Genomic DNA, 26759 nt, shown 5'->3' with positions numbered 1-26759 from the left:
ACAGACTAGTAAAATTAGGACAGGTGACTTGATGGTGTATTTAGAGGCAGCCAAGTCTTTTGCTTAATGCATTTAAAAGACATTTACTTAATTCAAAGTAAAACAAGGAATGAAAAGGAAAGACACACGAAATGCAAGTCAGCAGGGCAGCACGGTATCACGCAGCTTCAGCGGGAACTCCCTCCAGCCTGCGCAAGGCAGAGAAATTGCAACACGGGGCTGTTGCCTCACACCAGGCATTGCGTCCGTCCGGGGAAGAGCACAGCGGTGGCAATCCCCAGCAAGCCTCGGACCTGCAGCTGTGCTCAGTGTAACAAAGGCTTGATGGAACACGCATGCTGCAAGGCCACGGCAACGCAGGGGAGCCCGAATCCTGCCATTCAGCCCCAGATTCCCAGCCACACTTTTGGGATTGCTGCAGAGGCAGGAGAAGGCTAAGCGAAGCTAACAAGATTCTTCAGCAACTAGCTCACACCAAGGAAATAAAACACACAAACACTTATCAGTTTACAGAAGTTTTTATTGTTCATTAAGGAAGCTTTTGTGCAAAAATCAAGACAATGTTCTTCAGAACGCAACTGCATGTGTGCCCCCAGCACAACTCAAGCGGGTCAGGTGCCACGGTCCACAGGAAGGGAGAAAATTAAAGAGACTCCCAGCGCTAGCACAGGGCTTCCCTGGCTCATCTCGCCCCACAGGTCACCAGCATGTGGCCCTCACCACTGAAAACCCAAGAAAAATATACCCTTGCCAACCAGTAAGAGCAAGTGTCAATCCATCCCCATCTCCCCCCCCCCAAATTCATGTTAAGAGAATGCCACCCATTTTAAAAGACCAAATACTGTTCTACACGCTGTGGTGTAACACACCCCATACCTCCAGGGCAGCGATACTGAAGAGAGCCCATGTCCTGTCTGGCATATCTACCCCAACCAGGATACACCACTGGAACCACCGCACAAGCCTCCCAAGACAGCAAGCTTCAGGTATTCTACATCTTTAGGGAAAATTCTTTTTTTTTTTTTTTTTTTAAAAACCATGAGTGCTTCAGCCTTCTGCACAAATGCAAGCAGGAAAGACAAACCAGTATTGCTATCTGTCAACACTGCCCAGACATTTAGTATGTACAGGCAGTAACAAAAAAGCTGCAGCAGAGTGGTTTTCCATTAAACGGCATGAAAAATAAGTTTGCTTGCTGCTAAAGCGTTGTTACAGGAGCTCTCACCTCACGCAGGACACCACAGGAACAGTAGCAGTTGCTGGCACCTTTCTGAACAGGACTGGAATTTCCAAAGCTCCACCTCTGCCCAGCTCCTCCTTCCCAAAGGTCTCCTCAGGTCTACTTTGGTGCCTCTGTTTTGGGGGTTAACTTGATCAGAACTATGCACTAAACACTTGCAGGGGATGCAAGGTCTGTCTCGAGCAACGTAAGCATGATTCTCATTCTCTAGGCCCCTATACCTCAAGGGCCTGCCTTGTTCCCAGGGCAGCAGTCTGCCTTGAAAGGCTTTTGTTCAGAAGTTCAGGCCATTTCAGTGGGATGCTGCAGAGGCGTGAAAGGCAGGTTGTCAGGTATGCCAGCAGAGCTGCTGAACACCTACTACAGCGCTATCACCATCCGCCATCTCCACTTGCTACTCAGACACATTTCCAAACAGAAATGGGAACTCTGGGAAAAAGTTCGTACTTCAAACTACTCAGAAGAGAAACTGTCAGTGAGAAAGGATGGCAGCACTGGGCACTGCCCGCAGGCCTCACGGCACCTCTGAAGTTTTAGATGACTAACACGCTTTGAGAGAAAAACAGATCAAGGAACAGAGCGGCAGTTTACAATAAAAAAAACATTTTTCCATGTGTTCTGCCCTCTATGCTGAACTTACTCTGACATATGCACAGCCCCTGCTGACTTTTTCCCTCTCCATCTTCTACCCACCCAGCTTGCTCCACCTCCTTGGCACCCGGCTGGCTGCACGTAGGAAGCTGCAAGACGAAGCAGAATTGAGCAACTAGGATAAGGAAAAAAGGGAGCCATTCCTTAGGTAACTCAGCATGCTTCAAAAGACAGAAATCCCACTGTATGGGGCTTGACAGTAGAACACCCATGCTTAGACCAAGTAGTCCAAGGAAATAAAAAGGACATGATCAAAGTTTGAGGGAGGGTTTCCTTAGGTATGACAACACATGAGCCATAAGTGTGGTCACTCAAATGCAAATACATCTATTCAGGTAGCAGTTACTCTGCAAGTCAGCTGGGCACACAAAGTCCCCTCCTCTGCATCCGCAGAGCTCTGAAAATTCCAGCCGAAGGGATTTCCACATTCAACATTATCCCTTAAGAGTTCCCCTATAGTTAACACAGAAAATTAATATTCCAGCCAGATGTTAAAAATACAAAGCATGTAATCTTCCCAATGCTGACTACAGAAAGACATCTGAAGATTCAGTTGCTATCTTATTCTTGTTTAAATTAAAAGATAATAGTCTTGTCTCATTTCAACTTCTCTACCATTCTTCCCAGCACTTAAAAAACACTTTGGCCTACCAACTAAAAATCTACAACACACCAACTATTTTTAGGAGCATAATGAGTTAAACTGTACAATCAGAAATATCTTTGTTAAGTCAACAATAAAGATCTGATCCTTCAACGGCAGCACTGCTACAGAAGAGTTACAATAAAGGAACTTGAAGGTCAAATTGTTAATGAGGCAGAGAGGAGGGACATCTGAGATACAGCTCTCTGCCAATCTCAGCCCACATTTTTAAGAGCTATGGCAAACTTTCAGAACTGGAAATTCTTCTTCTAGTTCCACACGTGACGTTTGCAGTGATCAACAGCCTAAAGGGAAAGAAATAGTGTATGTTTGTGGAAAAAAGCCTGTTTACAAACAAGCATGCATCTACACAAAATTCAATGTCTTATTCACAGTTAAGATCTTGGGAGCTAATCTGTTTTTCTTGAAGTACGTGATTCCAGAGAGGACTAGAATAAATAACATCTGCATTTTCACCTAGAAGCTTCAGGAAAGAATGCTGACGACCCTTAGCCATTAAAGCCGGGCAAAGAAAGCATCAGCCCCAGCAATACATGAAGCCAATTTTTAGAGTCCGATGAGAGGTCGTGACACAGTCTGTTGGCTGCGGGAACACACACTAAATGCAAAGCTCCCGTTGTACCTTACCATATATTCTGAAATACTGGTATACATGGGGGAAGAAACAGTCTGCTTTAAGAAAATTAAGGGCTACAGAAGACCCCCTAATCAAACTCAATCATTTCTAGCTAGTACCCTTTTGCTTCCCGAAACTGGAATTCACCCACTTGAAAGTGTGGTATAGAAGACAGAAACATAGTTCATAAGGAGCTATCCGAGACCCACAGGAAACCTGAGGCAGAATCCTAATTTACGTACGTTGCACTGAGCAGCAGTGTCCATGTTCTTACACCAGTAACCTGGACCCCAGACACAAGCATCATCCCCCAGGAGAGGCTGTTTAGCTGATCCACAGACTCCAAGTTTCTGTGAAAAGAACAGCAGCAGTCAACATCTTTCTACATGCACCAAGAGATCTCAACTCCAGCCTTATGTCTGAGCTTCCACCTGACCAAGTGCAGAAGCAACACCGAGATAGCTTCAGGAGCTCCCACAGCACCATGCTCAGCTGACAACTGCAGTCACACTTGCAGCTGAAGGAGCAGACATCAAGCAGTAATCTGACATCAGGAAGAGTTACAGCAACTGCTTCTTCATAATAAGTTTTGAGAAACAGAGCTTCTAGAAAGGGACCTCTCTCAAGAAGTGTCCTTTAACTTCCTCTTGTCGCTGCACCTTGTTACTGAACCTCAACAGTGGATAACCACTGGCAGCTCTCTTCTCCCATCCTTTCTTGCACAAGACTGGCAGTCAGACAGCTGGTCCATTCAGTAAGCCCGAGGCCTTGCACAACCACATTTGCTCCAAGCATTCAGTGCGCTGATTTTTATTTCAGCAGAGTTTCTGCATGCTAGGCACTGGAAGGCATACAGAACAGCAGGCAGGACTCTATCAGAGCCCATACTCAATAGAACTAAACACAATACTCACAGTGCAAACAAAAGTGGGATCCATCACCTCTGCCAAGAGTTGCACAACCACAGGTTCATACTGTTCCACAAACTGAACACACTGTAATAATAAAACAGATTGAGAGATTCCCCTGTTAAAGCCTTCAAAAGAAGAGGAAGATACAGTCTTCAGCAGGCGGGCCTGTACATTACTCCAAAATAAACCAGAGGCTTGAGTTCTGCAGATCAAACAGGACTCAGCATCACACTAATCACACAACTACATCACATTTTGCTAGCTCATACCTGCCCGCAGCTGTCTGCAGACAGGTTATGAGGAGAAAGGGGTCAAAAGGAAAAGTACCAAGCAGGACAGACTTTGGGAAAAGAACAAAGCAGGACAGACTGATTTGCAAAGCCTAGCCTCTAACTGTGGAGATCACTGCCGTCTCATGAGGAAAGCACACGGACCAAGCTGGAGACAAACATCCTGAACAGGATGGCAGTAATGACTTGTAAGCACTTTTAGCCCAAGTGGTTACTCTTCAGAGCAGGCAGCAGCACAAACACTTCCCATCGGTTACAGCCAGCCCTCTAGTGGAGACATCACCTCAGACGCACAGAAAAATGTTGGTGTTCACAGCAGAGACTAACAGCACTGATTAATAAGCCAACCACAGCTATTAAACAGCCTCACAGCAGTTAGCAAGAACAGCTGTTTCATAGCTGCTTTAAGCCTGTATGTTGTATGCTTAGTAAACTTACAAGCAGTTGCCACTTGTTGACACTTCGCAGCCACCTAATAAGATTTCCAGGTAAACCTTGATAGCAGTGGCCTAACAGGTGTTGCTTTTCACCATCTCATTGGAATTACACCAGCCTATGTCCAATTACTCTGTTAATCCCCTGAACAGGATCAGTGTTGAGGAAAAAAAACCTTCAGCTGCTCACACCCACTGTTCTCAGAGGATTTCCAGGCAAACCTTTACTGACTGCAAATTAGGACAACAATCCAGCCATGCAATTCAGGCCCTTAGAAGTCTCCATCTATTCAAAGGACTGCCAACTCCCAAGGACAGGGAGCACAAAAACCTAATCCCTCGGAACCTCAAGCTCCTTCCAGCCTCTAGCAAGAGGAAGACTGACTACTCTTTTAAAAACCAGCAAGAGACACTGCTTTTTAGTTTTTCCAAATACTCTGCAAGCTGTATTCATCCTTCTGTTCATCTTTATCAGCCTTGTTGTGGCTGGAAGGCAGGCTGCCACACAGCAAGGTCTGTGTGGTCATTTGATTGCCTCAGATCAAGCCTGCTCCCTCTTCTTGGCTCTACTGCCTATAAGCAGCTGCTACACTTTGGTGCTAACCAGCAAGGAGAACTACCCAGGAAGGATCAGGTTGCTGAACACAAGCCAGTCCCAGCTGCACCTGTGGACAGTTTGTCTCCCACCAAAGACCAATGCATTTGGCAAAACAGAGAGACCTCTGTTCTGGGTACCTGGACATTTATAGCAGAAGCGGAGACACTTGAGAGACGGACCTGAAATTAGTATGTTGACAGAATATCAGGCGAGACACTCAGAAAATGACGTAAGCATAATTGTCATTGTAGGACCTACACAAACCCAACAAATCAACAAGGACCATCCCCAACCATCAGCAAGACCATTGCTTTTTAGCCCGCCTCCTGCACAAGGGCTTTACCTGATCACTGACAGACTCCGGCAGGAAGTGACAGACTTTTTCCAGTAAAGCCTCAATTTCAGCTGTCGTAGCATTCTTCTCTAGTTCTTTGTCTGCATAAGCTACTACCATCTTGCAGATATCACAGAAGCCACCTGCAGGTTTCACTACAACTGAGAAAAAAAACCACCAAAACAAAACCCAAACATCAGTGCTTTGGTAGTTCCCCCAGACAGAAGAAAGGAGGCAGCATCAGCAAAGTACTATAGCATGCATCCTTAAAAGAGATACAATCATAGGTGAACTTGCTCATTTTGCAACACCACTAACTCCTCATTACCAACCTGGCTGTTGTGGAGGCTTGTTGGCTGCACAGCACTTCAGCGTAACACACACAGCTTCAGGACTTGTTGCCTCCAAGAGCATGTCAATCAGAGCCTGGCCATATACATCTATGAAGTCCTTACACTGGTCTTTTACACTTCCTGGGAACAGGTAGCAGATCATCTCCATTTCATGTACAATCTCCTCCTGAAGCACAACAAAGGATGCGTGGCAAATGAGGAACAGAAATCTGACTCAATTTGTAAGTACGTGTTTTCCTACTCTGTCCCACTCAGGATGGAAATCTTGCTCATGAAAACAGGCAATAAAATTATCTTTCCTTCCCCCTCCAATACAGCCCCATTTTAGCCAAAGCCTATGAAGAGATACCATTTCCACCCCTTACACACCTCTGTCTTGTTGCTCTCCAAGAGGCCAGTCACTTCTTTCACCATGGTCTCACACAGTTCACACAAGGAAAAAGTCTTCTCTTGAACTGAGGGTTTCTGAGTACACATAAGAAACATACAAAACAATAAGTCAGCCCTTGACCACATTTGACAGGGACAATTCATAAAAAAAATATCAGTCTAACAGCATTTACATTCAGGTGCAGCACACTAATTAATTTACCTAGCTGGCCATTTTGAGTTGAATTCAAAAGGTCACACAACTCAAAACCAACCTCAAAAGGTCTCAGTAAATGGCCTTTTTGAATGAACAGTCATTTTGTATGACTAATTCAGACTACAACCCGCAGGTTGTATAAAGAGGGGAGTTGAATCTAGAAAACAGAGAAATAAGTAGTGACACAGTGACTGGAGTCAAGGGAAAAATTAAGTGCTTTTTTAAAATACACAAATTGAGGACAAAATTACTTATTTACTAGAATTGAGAGCACCTTCCTGTTTGCAAAAGAAACCTAGAAATTGAGGGACCTGAGGGAAATTGTTTGGAGTCTGTTAATCAGAAGTTAACTGTCCTCAAAAGAGGCTCTCCTTCTCAAAAGGTGTCAGCCCATGTCTTACCCTAAGGCCATGGGAAGCTAAGGTGCTTCTCCAAACTCGGAGCTTCAGCATTCTGAGTCTGATCACTCCTCTGCACATGCAGAGGTCTGTCCCATTTTTAAAAGGGTTCTAAGCGTAACGCCAAGTGTAGAGCAAAACTCAAATTCAGCAATTTGCCCTCCAACATTTAAGGTGTCATTTAGAATGGCTGCTATACTCTACTGCTGGAACACACGTTCACATTTCAATCCTGAAGTGTTACCTTATCACTTCGGTTCAGCGTAGGCTCTGCTGTTGTAACAAGTCAGTCAGCTCTCCTACTTCACAGAGGAGCATCAGAAACAGGAAGAGGCCAGGAATTTGTATGCAGATACACTTGGTTTATTCTATACATAAAAGCTCGTATTTTTCTGTTTCACCTAGTTCATTACACTAAAGAAAGGCAAAGCTGTTGAGCATAGAAAGTCCATCTTACCTCCACAGTTTCCATTTTCACTTCATGAACCACTTGAGCTGGCACCAGAGTCTGAAGCGGAACAGACTTCACAGAAGGACAGAATCCAACCATGGCACAAATGTCCTTTGGTTGCTGGAAAGAGATGTACAAGCGATTTTTAGAAACCTAGAAGACTCCGCCCTTTCTATGGAGCCTGTGAGCAGGCACAGAGAGCCAAGTTGAAACATGCTCCAACAAAACCAGAAGTTTCATGACTACTACTACTTCAAGTGTTGCCAAAGCATTTGATTTGGTTATAGGCAGGACAACTACCAGACAAGATTTAGCAGTTCCTTTCAAAGATGAAGCAGTTAGGCCACATCCATTTAAAAACCCCATCTACCATGAGCTAATACACTATGCAAGCCCTTCAAAGGAGTTGACTTAAGAGCTACCAACACCAAACCAGGCCACCAGCATCACATTAGATCTGTATCCGCAAAGCTCTTCCCCTGAAAACTTTAAGTAATCACAGAAGAGGCTAATCATCCTGACTTCAGAGTTCACCCAAAAGCTGAAGAAATGCCTAGAAGAAAGGGCTCCTTCTCTCATCCTCAAACTACCTTATTTAAAGCATCCAGTAAAGTCACATTTTGCAAACAGAAACGAATTCCCTCATTACTGAACAAAGCCTATAAGAAACTAAAGTTAACCATGTTAAAATCTAAGCCTAACCTTTTTTACAAGTATCTGCAGTAACTGCATTTCAAATCGTCTTTTCACAGTAAGAGGGAAAACAGCAAGCAGAAATGAAGCCTTTAAAAAGGCTTTCTAAGTCTTTCTCAAAGGTTTTAGAAACATGTAGTACTAAATGGAATACTAAATGCCAGACATGAGGCAAACTGCTCTAAGAAGGCCACATTATACCCACACAAATGAGAAAGGCTGTACAGAGTAATATATAAAACTAGAATTTTCCCACCTAAAGTCTACTTAAGCTAAAAAATTACCTTTGGTCCTACAGGTAATTAGAAGATCATATCCCACCCCACCACAAGAGCATCAAGCTTCTTACAGCAGAAGCTCATGCAACAGTTAATACATCATGCCACAACCTCACGCACAGGCCAAGGCAGTATCTCCACGATACAGTGCTGCTTCAGACTACTCCAGGCAGTACCTTTAAGTCAAGCCCTTTGCTTCATGCATTGTAAGCAGCATTTCCAGATATTAATGTTACAGCAACACCCGCATACACACAACATGTTCTCTCACAGAGAGATGACAGACACAAGGTCTCCCAGGACTGATTAAATTAAAAGTCCAGATAGCTCTAGGAAGCAGGAGTAAAGTGCTCCCGCATCTTCTTTTCAGTTCATATACTCCAAACTTCTGTACCATTGTCCTAGATTTAAAGGTTAACCAAGACAAGCGCCAGGGACAGCTTCACTCAAGCCCTTTTGAGCCCAGACATTAAACCAGAAGCTGACAGGAGCCACTGGCATGCTTTTTCTATATCTATCCTTCTTGTATGAAAATGAGCATGTTTTCTGCTCCACTGACCAAAGCATAATCAAGCTGAAACCTCAGTAGTACAAACCGGTATCCAGAGCTGGAAGTAGGACTGATTCACTGGAGGACGTCTATAGTCTTTCTCTGTTGTAATCACATAAATATCCCTTGTATCTGTCAGCACTGAGTACAATCACACCATGTACACAGCTAATAGAGCAAGAAGTGAACTACAAGCCCTTCAAGAGCAAGAAGTGAACTACAAGCAGGCTATCACCACCGGCAAGTTGCTCACCTACCTGATCCTTCTGTTGCAGGGGAGATTGGAGACAGAGGAAGAAAGGAGAAATTAAAGATAACAGTTAAGAGGAAAAAAAAAGTCAAGCACTTGGAACTGCATACACTCTTTCCATGATGATGGAATATGACATGGTCCCCATCCCAAAGATCCTTAGCATTGCTACAGCAATTCACATTTAATTGCACAGTGCTAACCAGCATTACTCATTTGAAGTTCTTAAAAGCATCCTGGGCAAGACTACCTCCAAAGAGTTTGAACAACACTCAGCCGGATGCAAGGTGTGGTCATATTCCAATTTCAGGTATTAACAACACACTGCATTACAATGTTTAAAATGAGAAACTAACTGCTGTTGGAACAAAAGTTTCCTTCCTCCCCCAAAAGCTTAAGAAGCAGTATGAGCTTCCAAGTAGCCTTTAGCAACTGGAAACAAAAAAGGCCACTGTGCTGCCAAATTCAGGCTCAAGTCAGCCACATACTCTGTTCATAAATTCACCTATATTTTGTTATGTTACTTGGGGCATCTAGGCACTGCATTGCCTAAGGAAATGTTTACCCATTTTTTTTTTAAAAGGCTTTGAGATCTCTGGATGAAAAGGTGCTATGGAGGTGGTCAGAGGTAAAATATTTTGTATGTTTCTGCAGAAGACCAGAGCTGGTGCAGTACCACTCACTTCAACTCCTATCAAGAGCCCTGAGAGCAGGAGTCTTGAGATAGCAATTCCAGAAGAAGGACATTTAGTCATGCTTCAAATAGACACATTATCTCTACCATTTGAACCCATGTTGCAATACTGCGACAAAGACCAACTCTGATATGCTTAACACAACATTTGGTGGGGAGGGGGGAAGTGATGCAAGTACAGGACTGCGATAAGAGTATAAAAGAACATATGTAATGCATCTTCTGTGTTTCAAAGGACCGGAGTCCCTTTTGCACTGCTGAAGTGGTTGTGAAAGAAAAGGAAAAAATGCTAAAGAAAGCATTCTGAGACTGAAGTTACTATACAATGAAATGCCAAGTTCAAAGCGTTAATACCAAGACTTACACAGCAAGAGCTCTCCCCAGACTTTAAGTGCAGTAAATGTTTCCTGTTTCCAAATAAGTTAGCTAAACAAAGCAGAAAAATGAACTGAGAGCAAACATTATATTCTACTGATCTTACCATGTGCATCATCATTTGGATAGCTAAGTCAGAATACTCGGAGATATAGTTCTTGCACTGCAGGAAGTAGGGGAAAAAAATAGCCTTGTAAGTATCAAACCACTTAAACTGCAGAGTCAATCTAGAATTTTCTAATACATGCCACAGCATTAATTTACCTGCTCTACTTGATAACTATTCTGTTGTCTTTCAGAGCTTGTCCCAAATACAAGATGGCATTTCAGGTTACACAATGATTGCATGCACAGGTGCTTATCTGATGAGTCCTTTTCTCTTCCTCTCAGGACAAAAGCACTCTCTCTCATTAATATGACCACATTACCCTGCCAGATCATTTTTCTGAAAACAGCCTTTAAGGGCTAGCGGCAATCTTGAGTCGTCTTCCTCTTCCCAGCCCCACACACACCACACCACCCAACTTTCTTGATCAGAAAGATTATGATTTCAGTGCTGAGTTATTATTATACTGTGTAAGATATCCTAAATGTTACTCTCTCCTTTGTTTTATTAAATATATATTACATTGAAAGGATTAGTGCACTGAACAAACTACCTTATGTTTGCATACATGAACAGATTTTTAAACAAAAAAAAGATAGCTTACCATATCAGACATTCCAGGTCCCAAACGGTCACACTCCTCCTTGGCATGAGCAACTAAAGACTTCACAAAAGACGAGTTTGTCCTCACAGCTTCCTGAACATCAGTAACCAGCTGAATGCAATCTTGGCATACATCCCCACTTCCCTGCACAAAGAGTGAAAGGAAGCTTAAGTTGATGTATCTTCACATAGCACATTTTAGAAGCCTCCATTATTAACAAGTTTTCAAAGCTGTTTTAAACTATATACAAGCCTTAATAAATACTCTATAGAATACTCAAAAGCCTGAGCTAATCTGAATAGACAAGCTACTGACGGTATGTGCACCAGCCACTAGATGGAGATTAGGCACCTATTTGGCTCTGAAACACGAGATAACTGTTCAGATACCCAATCTCCACAATCTGTTGGTTTTGTTACAGACCAGTGGGATGCTTTTTAAATGTGGCACAGATCTTACCTGCTCCACCCACAGCAGCTTGTTCTCCACTTACCCAACTGTAACTCCCACATCTAGGCTTGCCGTCAAGACTCAGCCCCTACTCACAATTTCATTGTCTCATCTACACCCATTTTTCAACTATTTGTTCTTTCTGATCCACTCTGTCACCTCTGGATTCAGAGACAAATTCGACCCCTGAAGGGCACCGCTAGCAGATTACTCAATGTGAGAGAATTCTTCTTCCTTTGAATGCTGGTGCCAAACTTGCTCTCAGAAGAAACTGTTTCCAGCAAGACCTGCTTGACTACTACAGCCCTGGAGGGTAAGAGCCCAGCACAAGACTTGTCTTTATAGAGTGTGGTTGTTCATCCAACATTATCCATATGGTCCACAGTGACTGCAGCTATCATCTTACTTAGCTTTAAACCCACAGGTTAAGAAAAAAGGTAGCTGTCTGTATGCAGTAGCACAAAATTCAGTATGAAACAGTCACCCAGGTGAAGCACATCAGCTTCTTCTGTGCCCAGTACAACAATCCCTCACCAAGAATCAAGTTCTTACATAAAGGAGCACTGAAGCTCTGCAGCAAAAAACATGCACTCCTCCACGCTGCAATAGCATCGCACCCTTACCTTAGATTTCTGCTTGGGTTTGTCCTGAGGGTAAAGGAGAAGAGGCACGTTAGCCATGAATGGGGATGCCAGTTCAGAGAAGTCCAGCTCTGGTATCTTATTGGACTGGAGTTGCTTCTGAAGTTTCATTGCTGCAAGGTGCTTCTGAAGGGACTGACACAGTGCCAGGGCACTACACACAACTTCAGGTTTATCCTAGAGGAGATAACACACATACATAAAGCTTTAGACTGATGGCACTTTTATAGGAAGTTCAGAGTAGAGTCATTCAGCTGAAGGATGTAGGAAGGGAAATGTTTCATAGCAAGGAAGCAGTCTTCAAATTTATACCACTAATTGCAACCTGAGTGATCCATACAGGATTAAAGGATCACATGCACAGTATTATGTTGAAGAGAAATTCAGGCATCAACAGGAGCACTATTTTTAATTCCAACAGTTGCAAACTGTTATCTACTTACTAGCTCTTCTTTGATCATATCCATGATAACTGGTAAGTAGGAATCCACGATTTCTTTGCACTCGGACACCAGGCCTTGGTCAGGAATAAACTCGCATGTCTTTTCCAAGTAAGAGCGGATCTCATCCTATAAAAGATGAGGTGGGCTGCAGACTATCAAAATATCTCTCTCAAATGCTCTTTCCATTCCCAAAATGCATGACAAAGCCTAAAAAAAAAGCTCCTTGGACTTGGGTAGGTGCAGGCAGCTGGCAGGCAAAACTAGAATGAGGTTTTACCAGGTCTATTTTCCCCAGACCTGGACCTTTGATGAGACCCTGACAAAGTGAAAACATGAAATACTCCTTGCAAGGCCTGCACAACACAGTCTTGCCAGCATAGAATCATTTATATTTAAGAAGAGGAAGTGAAATTGTGGACTAGTGGGACAGTGATTTGTTTATACAAGTACTCCAGGGTTCACAAAAGGGAAGAAGTGCCCACAACCCAAATAAAGTCCATTTGGTGTAATCACCCACTTCTAGAGACTGTAGTATCCCACCTTTTAAGATCAATGGCCCACTGGCACAACAGCAATTTTATTAAGCATCTACAATGGATCAGGGATGTGTTCTAACATGAGCGCTGCATGAGAGGCTCTAGAATTTGCTAATCTCTAAACCAGAAGAGGCTGTTTAAGAGCCTTTTCCCATGTACTCTGGCCCCTTTCAACATTTGCTGCTTAGGCTGGGAAAACATCATGCAGACTACTCTTCCACACCCTCACCTTGCGAGATTAAGACAATGAAATCAAATAGTGCCTTGGGGCAAGGAGCAGGGGAGCTCTGCTTACCTCGGTGCCATTATCCTTCAAAACCTTGCCAGCCACTGTCACAAGTTCCTTACACAAATCACAGGGGATACTGTTCTGGAGAGTGAAGGAAAGTGTTACTTTGAGACACAATTAAGTACCTGTAAATGCAGTGTGCAAATAACAATATGAAGAACAAGTATCACATTTGAAATTCAAGTTAAGTAAGAAATACTGGCTGGAGCCAGTGTGAAGAGGTGTTTTTAAATGGAGTGAGGTTATCCTAAGCATGTCCAGCTCCAGTTTCTTCAGTAAACCAACATGGTACAAAGAAGCAGGCATACTACCACTTACTCATTTCATCTAGTCCCACCTCCCTGGAAGTATAAAGCATATTCCCAAAGGAACCTTCTCCTGAACCTCTTTTACCTTACTCTTCAAAGAGTTCACACTTACTAGAAATCTAACAATTTTTCAGGCAGCTTCACTCATTTTAGTTGTGCTCTGCCATTCTGACATTCCTCCTTTCCCTTACTTTTCCTCAAACTGAAACATATCTCAGCACAGATACAGCTAACACAGACCGAATGCATGTGTAAGTAAAATGCCTTTTTCCCCTAAAAAACTGTGAAACAGTATCACAAACTACAGCTACATCTAGTAAAGCATCCCTCGCATTTAGTACAAATCATCTTGAAAAGTCATATTAAACATAACATTTACACAGAATCACAGAATGTTTCGGGTTGGAAGGGACCTCTGTGGGTCATCTAGTCCAACCCTCCTGCCGAAGCAGGGTCACCTACAGCAGACCGCAGAGGACCTTGTCCAGGCGGGTCTTGAATATCTCCAGAGAAGGAGACTCCACAGCCTCCCTGGGCAGCCTGTTCCAGGGCTCCATCACCCTCAGGGGGAAGAAGTTCTTCCTCATGTTCAGCTGGAACTTCCTCTGCTTCAGTTTGTGCCCATTGCCCCTTGTCCTGTCACTGGGCACTACTGAAAGAGTTTGGCCCCATCCTCCTGACACCCACCCTTCAGATATTTGTAAGCATTTATAAGGTCCCCTCGCAGCCTTCTCTTCTTCAGGCTAAACAAGCCCAGCTCCCTCAGCCTTCCTCGTAGGAGAGATGCTCCAGTCGCCTCGCCATCCTCGTAGCGCTCTGCTGGACTCTCTCCAGTAGCTCTTCATCTTTCTTGAACTGGGGAGCCCAGAACTGGACACAGTACTCCAGATGAGGCCTCACTAGGGCAGTGTAAAGGGGAAGGAGAACCTCCCTCGACCTGCTGGCCACACTATTCCTAATGCACCCCAGGATGCCATTGGCCTTCTTGGCAGCCAGGGCACACTGCTGGCTCATGGTCAACCTGTCGTCCACCAGGACACCCAGGTCCCCCTCCACAGAGCTGCTCTCCAGCAGGTCCGCCCCAAGCCTGTACTGGTGCATGGGGTTGTTCCTTCCCAGGTGCAGGACCCTGCATTTGCCCTTGTGCAAACCTCATCAGGTTCCTCTCTGCCCAACTTTCCAGCCTGTCCAGGTCACGCTGAATGGCAGCACAGCCTTCTATTGTATCTACCACATCTCCCAGTTTGGTGTCATCAGCAAACTTGCTGATGGTACATTCTAACTCTTCATCCAGGTCATTGATGAAGAAATTAAACAAGACTGTTTGTTACTGTCTTAACTTTCATAACCAAGCATACGCTGCATCTTTTGCGGAACATTAATTTACAAGGAAGGCCTAAAGAAGCATGCAGCTTTTTTTGTGGTAAGCCTATCAGTTTGGCATTGCTCAAGTTAAAAATACGAAATGGCTCTATGGGTTGTTTTAATAAAGAGGAACAAGTCTGCAATCCACTAGCTCCATTCCACACGTGACTTGGTAATTGTGCACCAGGTCACAGGAGAAGTCAGCAGACAAGTTGCACAAGTCAGAAGTAGAAAGCAACCTTTCTCTAGCACCCAAATTAAGGCACAGGAACCCAGGTATAGTCAGATGTAGCACTTAACTCCATCAGAGACTTGGAAAATCTTCATCAGCATATGCAAACCAGCTACCTCAACTATGAACAGGTGGGAAGAAGTCTCAGTAGTTGACACTTACTACAGCAGGCTTGTTCCAGACATTCTGCTGGCAGTGTTTCACTGCTCCACACTGCGATGCTGTCCGAACACTCTGACACCATACCTCCGGACCCTTCACACAGTCCTTCTGCCACAAAACAGGGCTTGCCACAGCTGCCAAAGAAAGAAATTGTTTATACAACGTATTTGTTTTACAGTTGCACATTTGAATGATTTCCATTCCAAAGCAACCAGGTTAATGCCGTACTGTATAACCACAACCTTTCCCTTATGCCACCTAGGTTTACTAACATTTTTAAGCACATTTCAATCCAGCAGTTTCTACCTGAAACATACAAATGAGGCCCAAATACAGATTACAGAGCTAAAGAACTCCAGAAAAATCAAAACAGTTGAACTTCTCTTCTGAAGTGCCTGAGCCTGAGAACCTGAACAGTTCATTGCGCCATCATCCACCTTTAAAAAAAACAAAACACAACAAAATGCCCACTTTGTTTAGCACACAAGAACTACCACATGAATCAAAACAGAGAAACTGCTCACTGCAGAAATCCACACTTCAGACAGCTGATTTCCAAAGCTACATCCCCACCTGTTCTCCTACCCTACTGTCCCTGCAGTCACTTCAACTCTGAATCAGCAGTCACATCTAGCTTGTAATTGCTTGCTGCATTCCTTCTCCCAGGTGAACCACTTTTCTCATATAGCATTTCTGAGAGCTAGCAAACTAATTGGATTAGAGGCCACAACAACGCACACATTATATGGAGAACTTAAGAGGCAGGTGCAGACTAAAGCACTGCCCAAGAATGTTAAAGCAAAAGAGGGACAGAAAACAATGTGAGACATGCTATGTCAAATAGTTTTAAAATGCATTAAATCTATTTAGACTTTGTTTCCTCTTGGTCAGGTGTTCAACTGTGTACAGAAAAATGCGGGGGGGGGGGGGGGGGGGGATAAAAAAAAGAAGTGTAAGTCCTTGTCTAGACAGCATCTCCCACCCCAGGTGGAACTGTCTTGCAACTTATAGTCCTGAAGTAAAATACAGAATACCATTTCTGGACAGCCTTCCTAAAGAAGTGTAAAAGATGTGCGCTATTGGTAAGTAATAGTACAAGTCAACCAACCACACCTTCTAGCTGACTTTCCAAGCACTTTTTTGTTGGATTTTTGTTCATTTGTTTGTTTTTATTGTGCTGACCCTACTTCTCCCAGTTTTCTAAAACCATCCTGTCTGTCAGTAGGCTCAGTTTATTTAGCAGCCAATCTCCCATGCTGCACTAACCTACAAAGACGCAACTCCTAAAAATCCTACAGCAGACAGGCTCCAACGAAACCTGCCTTGGTCTGAGGCTACAAGGCATTGCTGTCAAAGTTTTAGAAAAAAAAAGCCCATTCAAACCTATTAGCTGTATAGGTGTTGTTTAGGAGCCATTAACTCCACATCAGTGCTGTTTACACATCACAAAATGCTGCAGAATTACATTGTCAACCAAGAAGCAGGAATTGTGCTGTTTGATTCCTACAAAGCTTCTAGTAAGGTTATGACAGATGAACAATCACTTTTCCATTTCTCACATCTCAGTTCTAAGCAATTAGAGAATCAATGGATGAATTACCAGTGCATCTGCTAGGTACACAGCTAGTGCACTTCAAACAGAGCCAGATCAACACTGCTTTATACGTGGCATTCTGCAGCCTTCTCAGCTGTTGATTTATAAAGCCTGTTTACACTGGATTTCACAGAGGAATGACCCATTTATTTTAAGAAAAACGTGCTTTGCATGCTTAATTTTCTACACAAGAGCTTGGAGTTTGCCATCCTGTCTCCCAGCAAAAAGCCTAGCTTGCATATTATTCCTCAACGAGACAGCACACTAGGACTGCTTATAAGACCCTAGGAATAAGACTTCAAACCTTCTAATAATATACAGTTAGCAAAATATTTACAGATGGACTATTTTAAATCACAGTATTATTGATCTGAAAGCACTAAGAATAGTTAAGTTTTAAAGTCAGACTGGTCAGCCAAATTTAGCTGTCAGCTCTGGCAAGACAATAACCAAGTATACACTAGGATGAGAGAAAGAGTTATTCTTCCCTTTCAGATACCAGTATTAAACAGCAGTAGGAAGGCTCTGCAAGGCAAAGTTAGTCTCTGGCTAAAGTCAAGCAAGACTTTGACTTTAAACAGTGGAATTACGGGCTTCCAACTATTTACAAGTATAGCTTTTAACCTACACCTTTAGTTCTGTAAATGAAACGAAAATTACTCCCCTTCCCTTTTTGAAACATAGTGTAAACCTACAAAACTAGACTATAAAACTACAACAGTTACTGCAAGCAGTTTCTCAAATTCTTGATCTAAGAGGCTGTTTAAAACCCAAACTGAGGAATTCATTCTGTAACTTGCACTGGTTTGATCTAGCTCTTAATGAACTTTCAGTTTTTGTTTGGCTTTATACTTAAAAATCCTGTCACCATATGACTTTTCAGATCCATAACCAGCTTCAGCAGAATGTCTAACAGCTAGTCTTGTTCCTTCTGCCTAATAGCCTCTAACCTGGTCACTAAAAGCACAGGAGAAAACAAATACTATGCTTCAGGTTTATGCTTTCTTCTCAGCTTTTTTGGCTGTACATCTTTAACAAATTCCCTGCTTGCGTGGCTTCTGTATCAAACAGATGCTCAATTCCAGTCAGTCACAAATGCTCTAACTTGCCAGGACACAGCAAGGGGTGTCAGCAGGATGGCGGGGTTTTTTATCAGGTTATGACACTGAGGCAAGCAGAAAACCGAAGAGCAAGGCAGTAGTCTGAGACCTTTGGAGGCGAGCAGAGTGCAGATTGCAGATAATTCTCTTCAGAAGGGAAAAAAAAGGCTTACAATTAGACTGATTTTTGACAGTACTTTAACTGCTTGATGCCTCTGATTGCACTGCTTCCCTGCATCACATGTCTCACCAGTCTGGGAGGAGAAAAGAAAAATTTCTCAGATGAGGTATACACAGGCAGATTTTGTTCATCCTGCTCAAAACACTGCCAGTGGGCACACAGTCACTTCCGTTTTGAGAGTAAGGACATTAGCATTATATGCAATCCTCTACAGGAGACCAAAGCCACAGAATTTCAGAAGCACTTAAGACTAGCACGGACAGTGAAGAATGAGAAGCAAACTGTTAATAAGCCAGTGAACACTGAAACTAATTTTAGAATGCAAGTAAGCACCTTCCCACTGGTATTATTTAACATTCTCACTCCTGTACAACAACAGAGCAAGATGAAATGCCAAAATACCTACATAACTCTCCCGCTAAAAGAAGCCAACAGATTCAGGAAACCTGAATCAGTTATGCCATGAGGATGAACACCCATCTACACAAAACAGAAAATGGAGGAACAGCAGCGTCTTTTCAGTCAAAGGACATAGGGGAAGTTCTTTCCTTCTGAGAAGACAACCCTACATTTGATGCTTTCAGTACAGATCTTTCTGGTCAAATGGTGACTAGGTAAATCTATTTGTTAGAGCCAAACATCACCAGCACATTTTAGAAAGCAGCTACAGAGCAAAGCGCACACTAAGCATTGCTTCTTCCATCTGCCATAGTGACTTTAAATAACATCTAGCTTGTATTAGTTTATTCTGTATTATGTTGAAATATTTATTACATAACTCAATGTCTAGTACGAAAGTATGCACCTTCATTGCAACCGTATCCAACCTCCCTCCTTTCTGAATGTCCTGGGAAAAAAAGGAACCAAAACTAAGAAAAACCTCTGTATTAATTCAGACCTTGCATATTCAGGAAATAGCCTGAAATCCTTTACTTCTTCCCTTTAGCTTGTTCTCCTGAGGAAACAGCATTTTTCCTCATATTATGTTACAACAAAAGCAAATAAGGCCCTGAAGCGTGTTACGACTTTGTGCTCTTTCAAAACAGAATGAACAGTTCTGAGTCTTAACAGTTATCTTACCTGTTCCCTCAAAATTGCCTCTGCTGTACAAAGAGTAACACCTTAACATAGTATTTCACATCCCCAGCACAGCAGCAACCCAAGAGAAAACAAAGCACTGTCAGTTACCTCACAGAATTCTTAATACTCACTGGATAAACCCAGTGGGATTACCTTCTTAGTTATCTCTGGCATCCCTTTATTTTATATATTCTTCTTTAGCCAAGGGTCATCCATTTTTAAATAGATCTCTCCTTTCTCTGTAGATTAGCTCTCAACAGTCACGCAGCACGCCTACCCAAATACACCCCCCCGTTCTTGCAAGCCACTATTTTTAGAGCAACCAACAAGTTTATCTGTGAGGGTCAGGATGTGTGTTTATTCATCCTCTTCACTGGCTCCTTCCTTCTCAAACTGCTTCAGAGATGTGGTTTCTTCAACTTTAGAAGGAACGGTCTTTGCTCTACCAAGGTCTTCCTAAATTAGGCAGCAAAAGAAAATGGAGAAGGCAGGAGAAGTGCAGGTAGGAATGCAATCCACATATAAAGTATACGCCTTTCAGATGTGAAAGACTTCAGCTTTTGGGCTTCTAGACAAGCTGACAGCCCACAGGCAGCCTAGGATCCTTGCATACACTTGCAGCTTCTCAAAACAGAGATTCACATCTACTCTGATCTCTCCAATGCTCATGTCTGACAGACGAGAGGAACCATCTCCCAGAACAAGTCTTGCCTCAGAAACACAGCCTGAAGCCCAACAACACAACCAAGATACTCCACAAGCTGAAGGATAATAGAAAATGAAGAAGAAATCTCTTCTTTGAGGCCCAGGTCAGCAACCTAACACTGCCAGAACACCAGTATCACAGTCCTGACAAGTCACAGCTACTGCACATCGCATAGGGCTCTGCCAGGAATTCACATAAAAACCAGTTTAAAGGCTGTGAAGATAAGGGGAAACCTGCAACTCGCTCCCACAGCGGTACTATCCTACTTACTTCAGCGACTATGCATTACTCCCAGACACTTCTTAAAAGCAGCAAATACTAACTAAAACCTCCTTCCTCGGCAGTAGCCATCTGTAATGGAAAACGCTAACACGCAATCAGAAGTTAGGGAAGCAGAGGAGACTGCCCCCTCAGACAATACCACCGTTTCTACATGGAAAGCTTGCAAAGATATGCACATGAAAGCACAGTTCAGTTCTCCACTCCTCTTCAGGAAACAGGAACCTAAAACGAACCTTATAACGGCTGAATTACCATTCTGTAAGGAGAGCTACTGGAAAATTGTTAAGTAATTACCCTTCCTGAGAATAACCTTCCCTTCCCTCAAGCCTTTGTGTTACTCTTCTTCCAGGGAGAACCAGCCTGAATTTTTTTCCAAGATTCTCAGCAAAACATCCTAAGCCATCCCCTCCAAAGCTGTACTGAATCTACTAATGAGAGTTCCATGATTGTGCTTAAAAGTTAACACCTTATGTAAGCTTCTATGAACAGGGATTCTACACGGCCCAGACCAGATTCCCTAAAGAGCCAGAAGATAAACCAGAAAACTATCATCCAGAACACAAATTCAGCTTGAAGACTCAAGCCTCCTTCAAACCAAACTGGGAAGAAAACCTTGATGTGAGTAGCACTTCAGATGAGCTTGTCCATAGCAGTTGGCAAGAAAAGGAAACTGCTGAACTGTTGCTCACTTTAATGGGTTGAAGTCAAAGAAGTCAAGAGGGATCAACTTCTCTTCATCAAATCTTACAAAGTGTCAACAAGTGACCTCAACCTGAAGTTATCTGAAGGGCTCAGTACTCCACAGCCTCACTGGTCAGTGAGTCTGAGTAAAATTTCAAAAGTTGTAACCACACAACATGTTAGTAACTCATGCTAAAGGTCTACTACGCCTCTGGATTAATGATGCAGTAAAATGACCACAGTATTTGAGAGATTACACACAATTTGCAGAAGAAACACGCAAAGTCTGACTAGCTATTATGGGTATTCCAGGTGTCAGTTAAAAATCAGAGTCTTACTGTCCTGTACCTACTGATCAAGTATCCAGCCTGAAACATTCGTAAGTAATGCAATTCACAAGAATTGAGTTTTGAATTACTGCCATGACTGGGCTCCTCCGCAAAGTGGTTGAGCGCATTCCTATTCTTCTATTCTATAAGTTTTGGCTCAGACACTCCCTTGCTCCCCTCACCAGAACACAAGCACGGTGAGAGAAGCAGTTTGTGAACATACAGGTAACCACAACAAAGCTGAATACAGCACAGAACACGATGAGCCGAGACAGTAAGATCAGCTCTACTGTCCCAATAAGTTGTCCCAATTGATATAAAGGTTGCAAGAGAACCATAATTTCCACATTGACCAGAGGTTGCTACCAGGTTGCCAAGCAAGCCCCATCTTCTGCTTGAGATTTTTCTATGACAGAATCTATACGAGATATTTGGATGTTCAAGGGCATTTGGCAGTCATCAGGGGTAAGTGGACCCATACAGTATATGCCAAGATATTCCCAAGAAGTTATGAGAAGTCTTTTTTCCCCTGCAGCAGACCCCTGGAGAAATATGGCTACATGTTTTGAACACAGTTGTCCATCTCTTCAGTTTTTGTTTTGGGCTGGGTTTTTTTGGAGGAGTGGACAGATTTCCTGCGAGTCTCTGCAGAAATTCTGTATCGAACATCCTCCTTTCACCAGGCAAATATATTCACACCACAAAGAATGGAAAAGTCTGCTAATTATGCAGAGCCATGTCTGTAAAAAAAGACAAACTGCTTGGCCACAGCTTATGCTGCAGCCCCAGCAAATCACAGGTAGAGTCCAGAGGCATCTAAAAGCTTTGGCAAACAGAAGGGCAGTTCAAGACACTGCCAGGAAGAAACAGGAGAAAAGTCTCGGGAGCAATGTGCTTTTTGACACTGCTGCCAGAGAAGTGCTTTAATGCAGAATGAATGCCAGACAAGGAAGACAACTCAATAGGAAGCTCCCTTAGGGAAAGGGAAGGCATCAGACCCCAGCAGCTGAGCAGAGAAAGTATGCCAGAGGGATGAAAAGGGACGTTTTAAAAGAGCAGCTTCAGGGAGGTCAGCAGTTAGCAATGGGAGAGCCTGGAAAAGACAGACTGTGGAGCACACAAGGTAAAAGAACAACCTACCCAGGAGTACACTGATGAAGCAACTGATAGCAGGAAAGAAGAAAGTGTTAAATCCTAACCTCTGCATCCCAATGTGAACATAGTCAAGGTATTTTAAACTGTTACATCTGGAAAACACAAGCCTTGAAATGTCACTGCAAGATTCATTTACGCAGCATCTCCAAGAAAACCTCTGTATATGCAAACTCTTACACAAGTAGAGAACAAAGTTTAAAAACTAGTCAGAGTAAACAGTGTCAACGTGAGATTCCTCACTCCAAGAGGAAGAAAAATACTGATATCTGAAATTAAACATTGCTCCGTGACCAAACACACAGACAAGCATTGCCTCAAAATAAACGTACACACTTCAAGGACCACAGAAGTACCCCTTTTAACTTGCAATAGAAACTGTGACATCTTAATAGCAGCAAATTAATTGCATACAAAAGCTGCTACACAAAGGGAAAAAAAAAATTAGAAAACAGACTGCGGGGAAATCCTTGAAGAAAAAACAAACACAAAGCCTGTTGTTGGGACGTTGCCCCAAACCTGCTTTGAAGAATCACAGCCACATGAGACATTGAAACAAACACCCACTGGCACCCAGCAGTAACTGGTCCTGTTTCCCCAACAGATCCAAAGTAAAAATCTTCCTGCATGTTATGCCAGAAAGCCCTCCCTGGAACAGCACCGTCCAACCTCCCGGAGAGTCCCAGCTGACATCACCATCACCTGACGGAGACACATTCAGCTTTGCTGACAAGCTCCCACTCTATTGTTCCACCCTCTACATTATCAGTTTTCAGCGATCCCCAGAACGGCTTCTTTGTGCTACGCTGAATAGCACAATGACTGTAAAAAGACCACATAAGACTTCGGAAGCTCTGCAGATGTGATCGTGCATTTTGCTGAGCACAACCATGACCAGGCAGAACAGCCTGCGCAGCTCCTCCAGACACAACCAAGAACAGCTCTTTCTATTTATACCTCTTCTGCAAACAAGGAGATTGTGCAAGGGCAGGTTTACACAAGCCACATGACTGGTGCACTACTGAAGCACCGCTTCGTTATGTCACAGTTGTAAGGTACCTCATACCCACAGCACTCCCTGTTATTTCGCTGAAAAAACAGGGATATTTTAAATATCAGACACGTTCCTCCATTTGCCTAACTTAACCTACAGTAGTGGGCTGTGCCAGCCTAGCCTTTTGTGAGAAGCCACACCCCCAACCAGAACAAGACTGCAAACTACAGAGCATAGTCCAATTACCTGCTTCTTCCACATCCCCCAGAAAATGCAAGTCAGGCTAACTTAGCCTTCAATTTTCCTGTCCCCAAATGTTCAGACCACTGTATGCCAGAAGAATTATACATTTGTTTGAAATCTTGGAAGGAAGGCAGATTAAGTCTACTATTTCAGGGGGGAGTGAAATAATCACATCTTCAAACTCTTCCACCACCAGATGTGTGCATATGTGAGGTAATACTTTCAGCTTAAAAGAAACTGACTTGTTTTAACTCTACACCCAGTCTTCCTCCTTTACTAGTCAAGCAATAATCAAAGTCCATATCAGTAGTCCGGAGATCCTTAGTCTTGCTTTAATTCCTTCTTGTCTCCCTTAAAGGGAAGACACACAGAAGCACTGTAAGTAGGTCAACCAGAAACCCTCACGGCCAACCAGCCATGCTGTAAGCCAGCCAAGCAACTCCATTAGGATACACCAACGGTGGCTACATTTTGATACAGCTAATTAGTTAGCTTAGTAGACAAAAATAGTGTTTCAGGTTGGCACAGCAAAATCTTCAGAAAAATCTGCACAATACTGTCATAGCTGACTCCATTAGTACTCGTAACAGAACATCGGTGAAAAAAGACAGGCATTTATTTGTGTTAAAATAGTGACTTCTTACAAAAACAGGCCTAACAAGTCTTCTGCTCCGCTCAGCTGCATACACATGCCTTTAATAGGCAGACCAAGCTAACTCTCATTGCTGAACTGGTTTCTCATTACAATTTCTCTAAATACACTAATGGGAAATCTGGTTGGATACTTCAAGGCAAAACCTTTTCAGTTTTAAATCACAAGAAGTTACAACGATTTTAGTGATTCGGAAACAGTCCAAACAGAAATGATAATTAATGGCAGTTAATTCAGGGCAGACACAAAGTCATAATATTAAAGCATATAAATATGCAGAGTGAAAGTTGACACTTGCTTTGCTTCCAGCCGGAAAAGTCTGAGATTCTCCATTAAATTGTCCATATACGACTATATTAAAAATCCACTTAAGTAAAAGGCTAGCGTACAACCATGCAAGATCTCAGCGGCATAATTTACTGCAGCCCGCCAGCTGGTTATTCCTATGGCTGTTAGACAGCTAGTCGTGCTTTTTCTCTTTTCAGTTGACTTGCGAAATGTCACAGGTTAAACCTGTAAGCAAATAAACTCTAGGTTTAAAACCATCTTAAAGTTATCAAAAAAATCCTGTGCATCACTGTATTAGACCTCCAATTTCGGCGTTTCTAGCCACTCCATGTCACATTATGAAGGTCTATGAATCAGTCCTGTAGCTCGGTCTAGCCTCTGCAAAGTACAAAATACAAGCACTGCCTTTTCTAACCTCTAGGCCTAACGCTAAAGGCAGAATATCAGTAATTCCCCCACCACTTTCACGTCAGTAACAACAAGGCAACAAACAGCAAAATTAGTGGAATTTTCCACGCGGAGGAGACCCTAATGAAAGGAGGCTGCCAAAAGCAGGAGACAGGAAAGGCCACCTCTCACCATCTGAAAGAGGATTAAGAGCCATCTATCCCTGAAGTGCCAAAGATAAACAGAGCCGCTGGCAGAAAAGCAGCTTCTACCAACTGCTCTTTGGGGCTCCATGAGCCGACACAGCTGCCGACCCGCCGCCACCACGGAGCCGCCAGGAAGGCCCTTCCCGAGCGGCGCCGACAAAGGCCGGTTCCTCACAGGGACTTCCCCCTGCCTTCACCTGATCGCCGGTTTCGGGCGATGCCCCCACCCCCAACACGGCTCTTCCACCACAGCCGCCCCGAAGGCGCCCTTGAGATCCGCGCCCGCTCCCCCGCCGGGACCGTTAGGCCCCAGACGCTGCCCCCGCCCGCCGCCCTCCCCGATAGCTGCCGCTTCCTCTCTCCGCGCTCTGCGCGGCCGGGCCCGGCAGCTCCTGCTGGGAACAGAGCAGAGAAACAGCTTTAGGCCCGGCCTCCCCCCCCACCCCCGCCTCCTCACAGCGCCGGGCGGCCCTCAGCCCCCTCCCGCCCGGGCAGGCCCGAGGGACCGCCAGGGATAAGCGTGAGGGGGCAGGGGAGCGGGAGGTGGGCAGCGGGCCGCTTACCGGCCGCCAGCAGCCCAAGGAGGCAGAACGCCCACTGCACCATCGTCCCCGCACCCGTCTGCAATGCGGCGCCGCCGCTGCCCCCCCGCCCCTATATAAAGGCTGCGCCGCGCATGCGCGGGGGGAAGGGGCGCGCGCGTCCGTCGGCCCCGCCGCCCGCGCATGCTCCGTGAGCCGCGTCTGCTCGGGCGGGCTCGGCATGGTGGGAGGGGCCGCCCGCTCCGGGCCGGGGTGTGGGCGGTGGGAGCCGCGGTTCCCTGGGCTCCTCCGAGCCCCCGCCACCTCACGCGGCCCTGCCTGGCCGCGGGGAAAGGCCCCACAGGCCGCGAGAGGCGCTTTGCGCGGCGCCGGCCCGCAACAGGCATGGCCCCCGAGGCGGGGGAGCACCGCGGGCGGGAGGGCCGCGCCGGGCCCCCCGGGGCTGGTGGCATCTCGCTGCACACCGACAGGGAGGAGACGCGCCGCGGCAGAGCGGGCCGCGTTGTTGGCTGGGATTAGGAGGTGGGGGGTGCTTGTTTCTCCTTGCTGGCCCCGGCAGGCTGCTGCTCCCTGGTGTCAGGGGGCGGCCAGGTATCTGCGTGGTCCAGAGGATCAGTAATTAAAGCTACAATTAAGAAGGACTGCCGGAATTGATACCTCCCAGCCTCGTGCTCTTGCCACATGCCTTGCACTTACTCAGCCAACTGGAACAAAAAAAACCTAACCCCCCCCCCCGAAAAGGCTGGATCAACAGGCCGAACCAGCTCAGCCAAGCGCCAGAGCTGGCCCCTTGCGGGCAGAAAACAGGCCCACCAGCACTGCGCCTTGCTGCTAGACCAG

The 26759-nt window shown here is 44.5% G+C and overlaps 1 protein-coding gene across 1 annotated transcript; it reads right to left on the bottom strand.

The window, feature by feature from the left end:
- Positions 1-499: 499 nt before the first annotated feature.
- On the bottom strand, positions 500-26049 carry PSAP (prosaposin). The gene is made up of 14 exons (XM_075423151.1): positions 25941-26049; positions 15503-15636; positions 13442-13516; positions 12611-12736; positions 12150-12344; positions 11077-11220; positions 10473-10529; positions 7533-7646; positions 6461-6556; positions 6071-6257; positions 5748-5899; positions 4086-4166; positions 3414-3521; positions 500-2839 (listed from the first exon to the last, which is right to left on the bottom strand). Exons 1-14 carry the CDS (start codon positions 25981-25983, stop codon positions 2804-2806), a joined length of 1548 nt encoding a protein of 515 aa, XP_075279266.1. The 5' UTR covers positions 25984-26049; the 3' UTR covers positions 500-2803.
- Positions 26050-26759: the final 710 nt, after the last annotated feature.

Source organism: Opisthocomus hoazin, chromosome 6 (assembly GCF_030867145.1).
Source record: "Opisthocomus hoazin isolate bOpiHoa1 chromosome 6, bOpiHoa1.hap1, whole genome shotgun sequence".
Lineage (NCBI taxonomy): Eukaryota > Metazoa > Chordata > Aves > Opisthocomiformes > Opisthocomidae > Opisthocomus > Opisthocomus hoazin.
The sequence above is the reverse complement of the archived record's forward strand: the minus strand, read 5'-3'. Positions and strand labels throughout refer to the sequence as shown.

Coding starts and splice junctions, on each gene's coding strand:
- PSAP (XM_075423151.1), bottom strand. CDS start 25,983: ATGGTGCAGTGGGCGTTCTGCCTCCTTGGGCTGCTGGCGGCCG. Junction 12,737..13,441: donor TGAAGGATAATGGCACCGAG/GTAAGCAGAGCT, acceptor CATCTTTTATAG/GATGAGATCCGCTCTTACTT. Junction 11,221..12,149: donor AACCCAAGCAGAAATCTAAG/GTAAGGGTGCGA, acceptor CTCTTTGTGCAG/GGAAGTGGGGATGTATGCCA.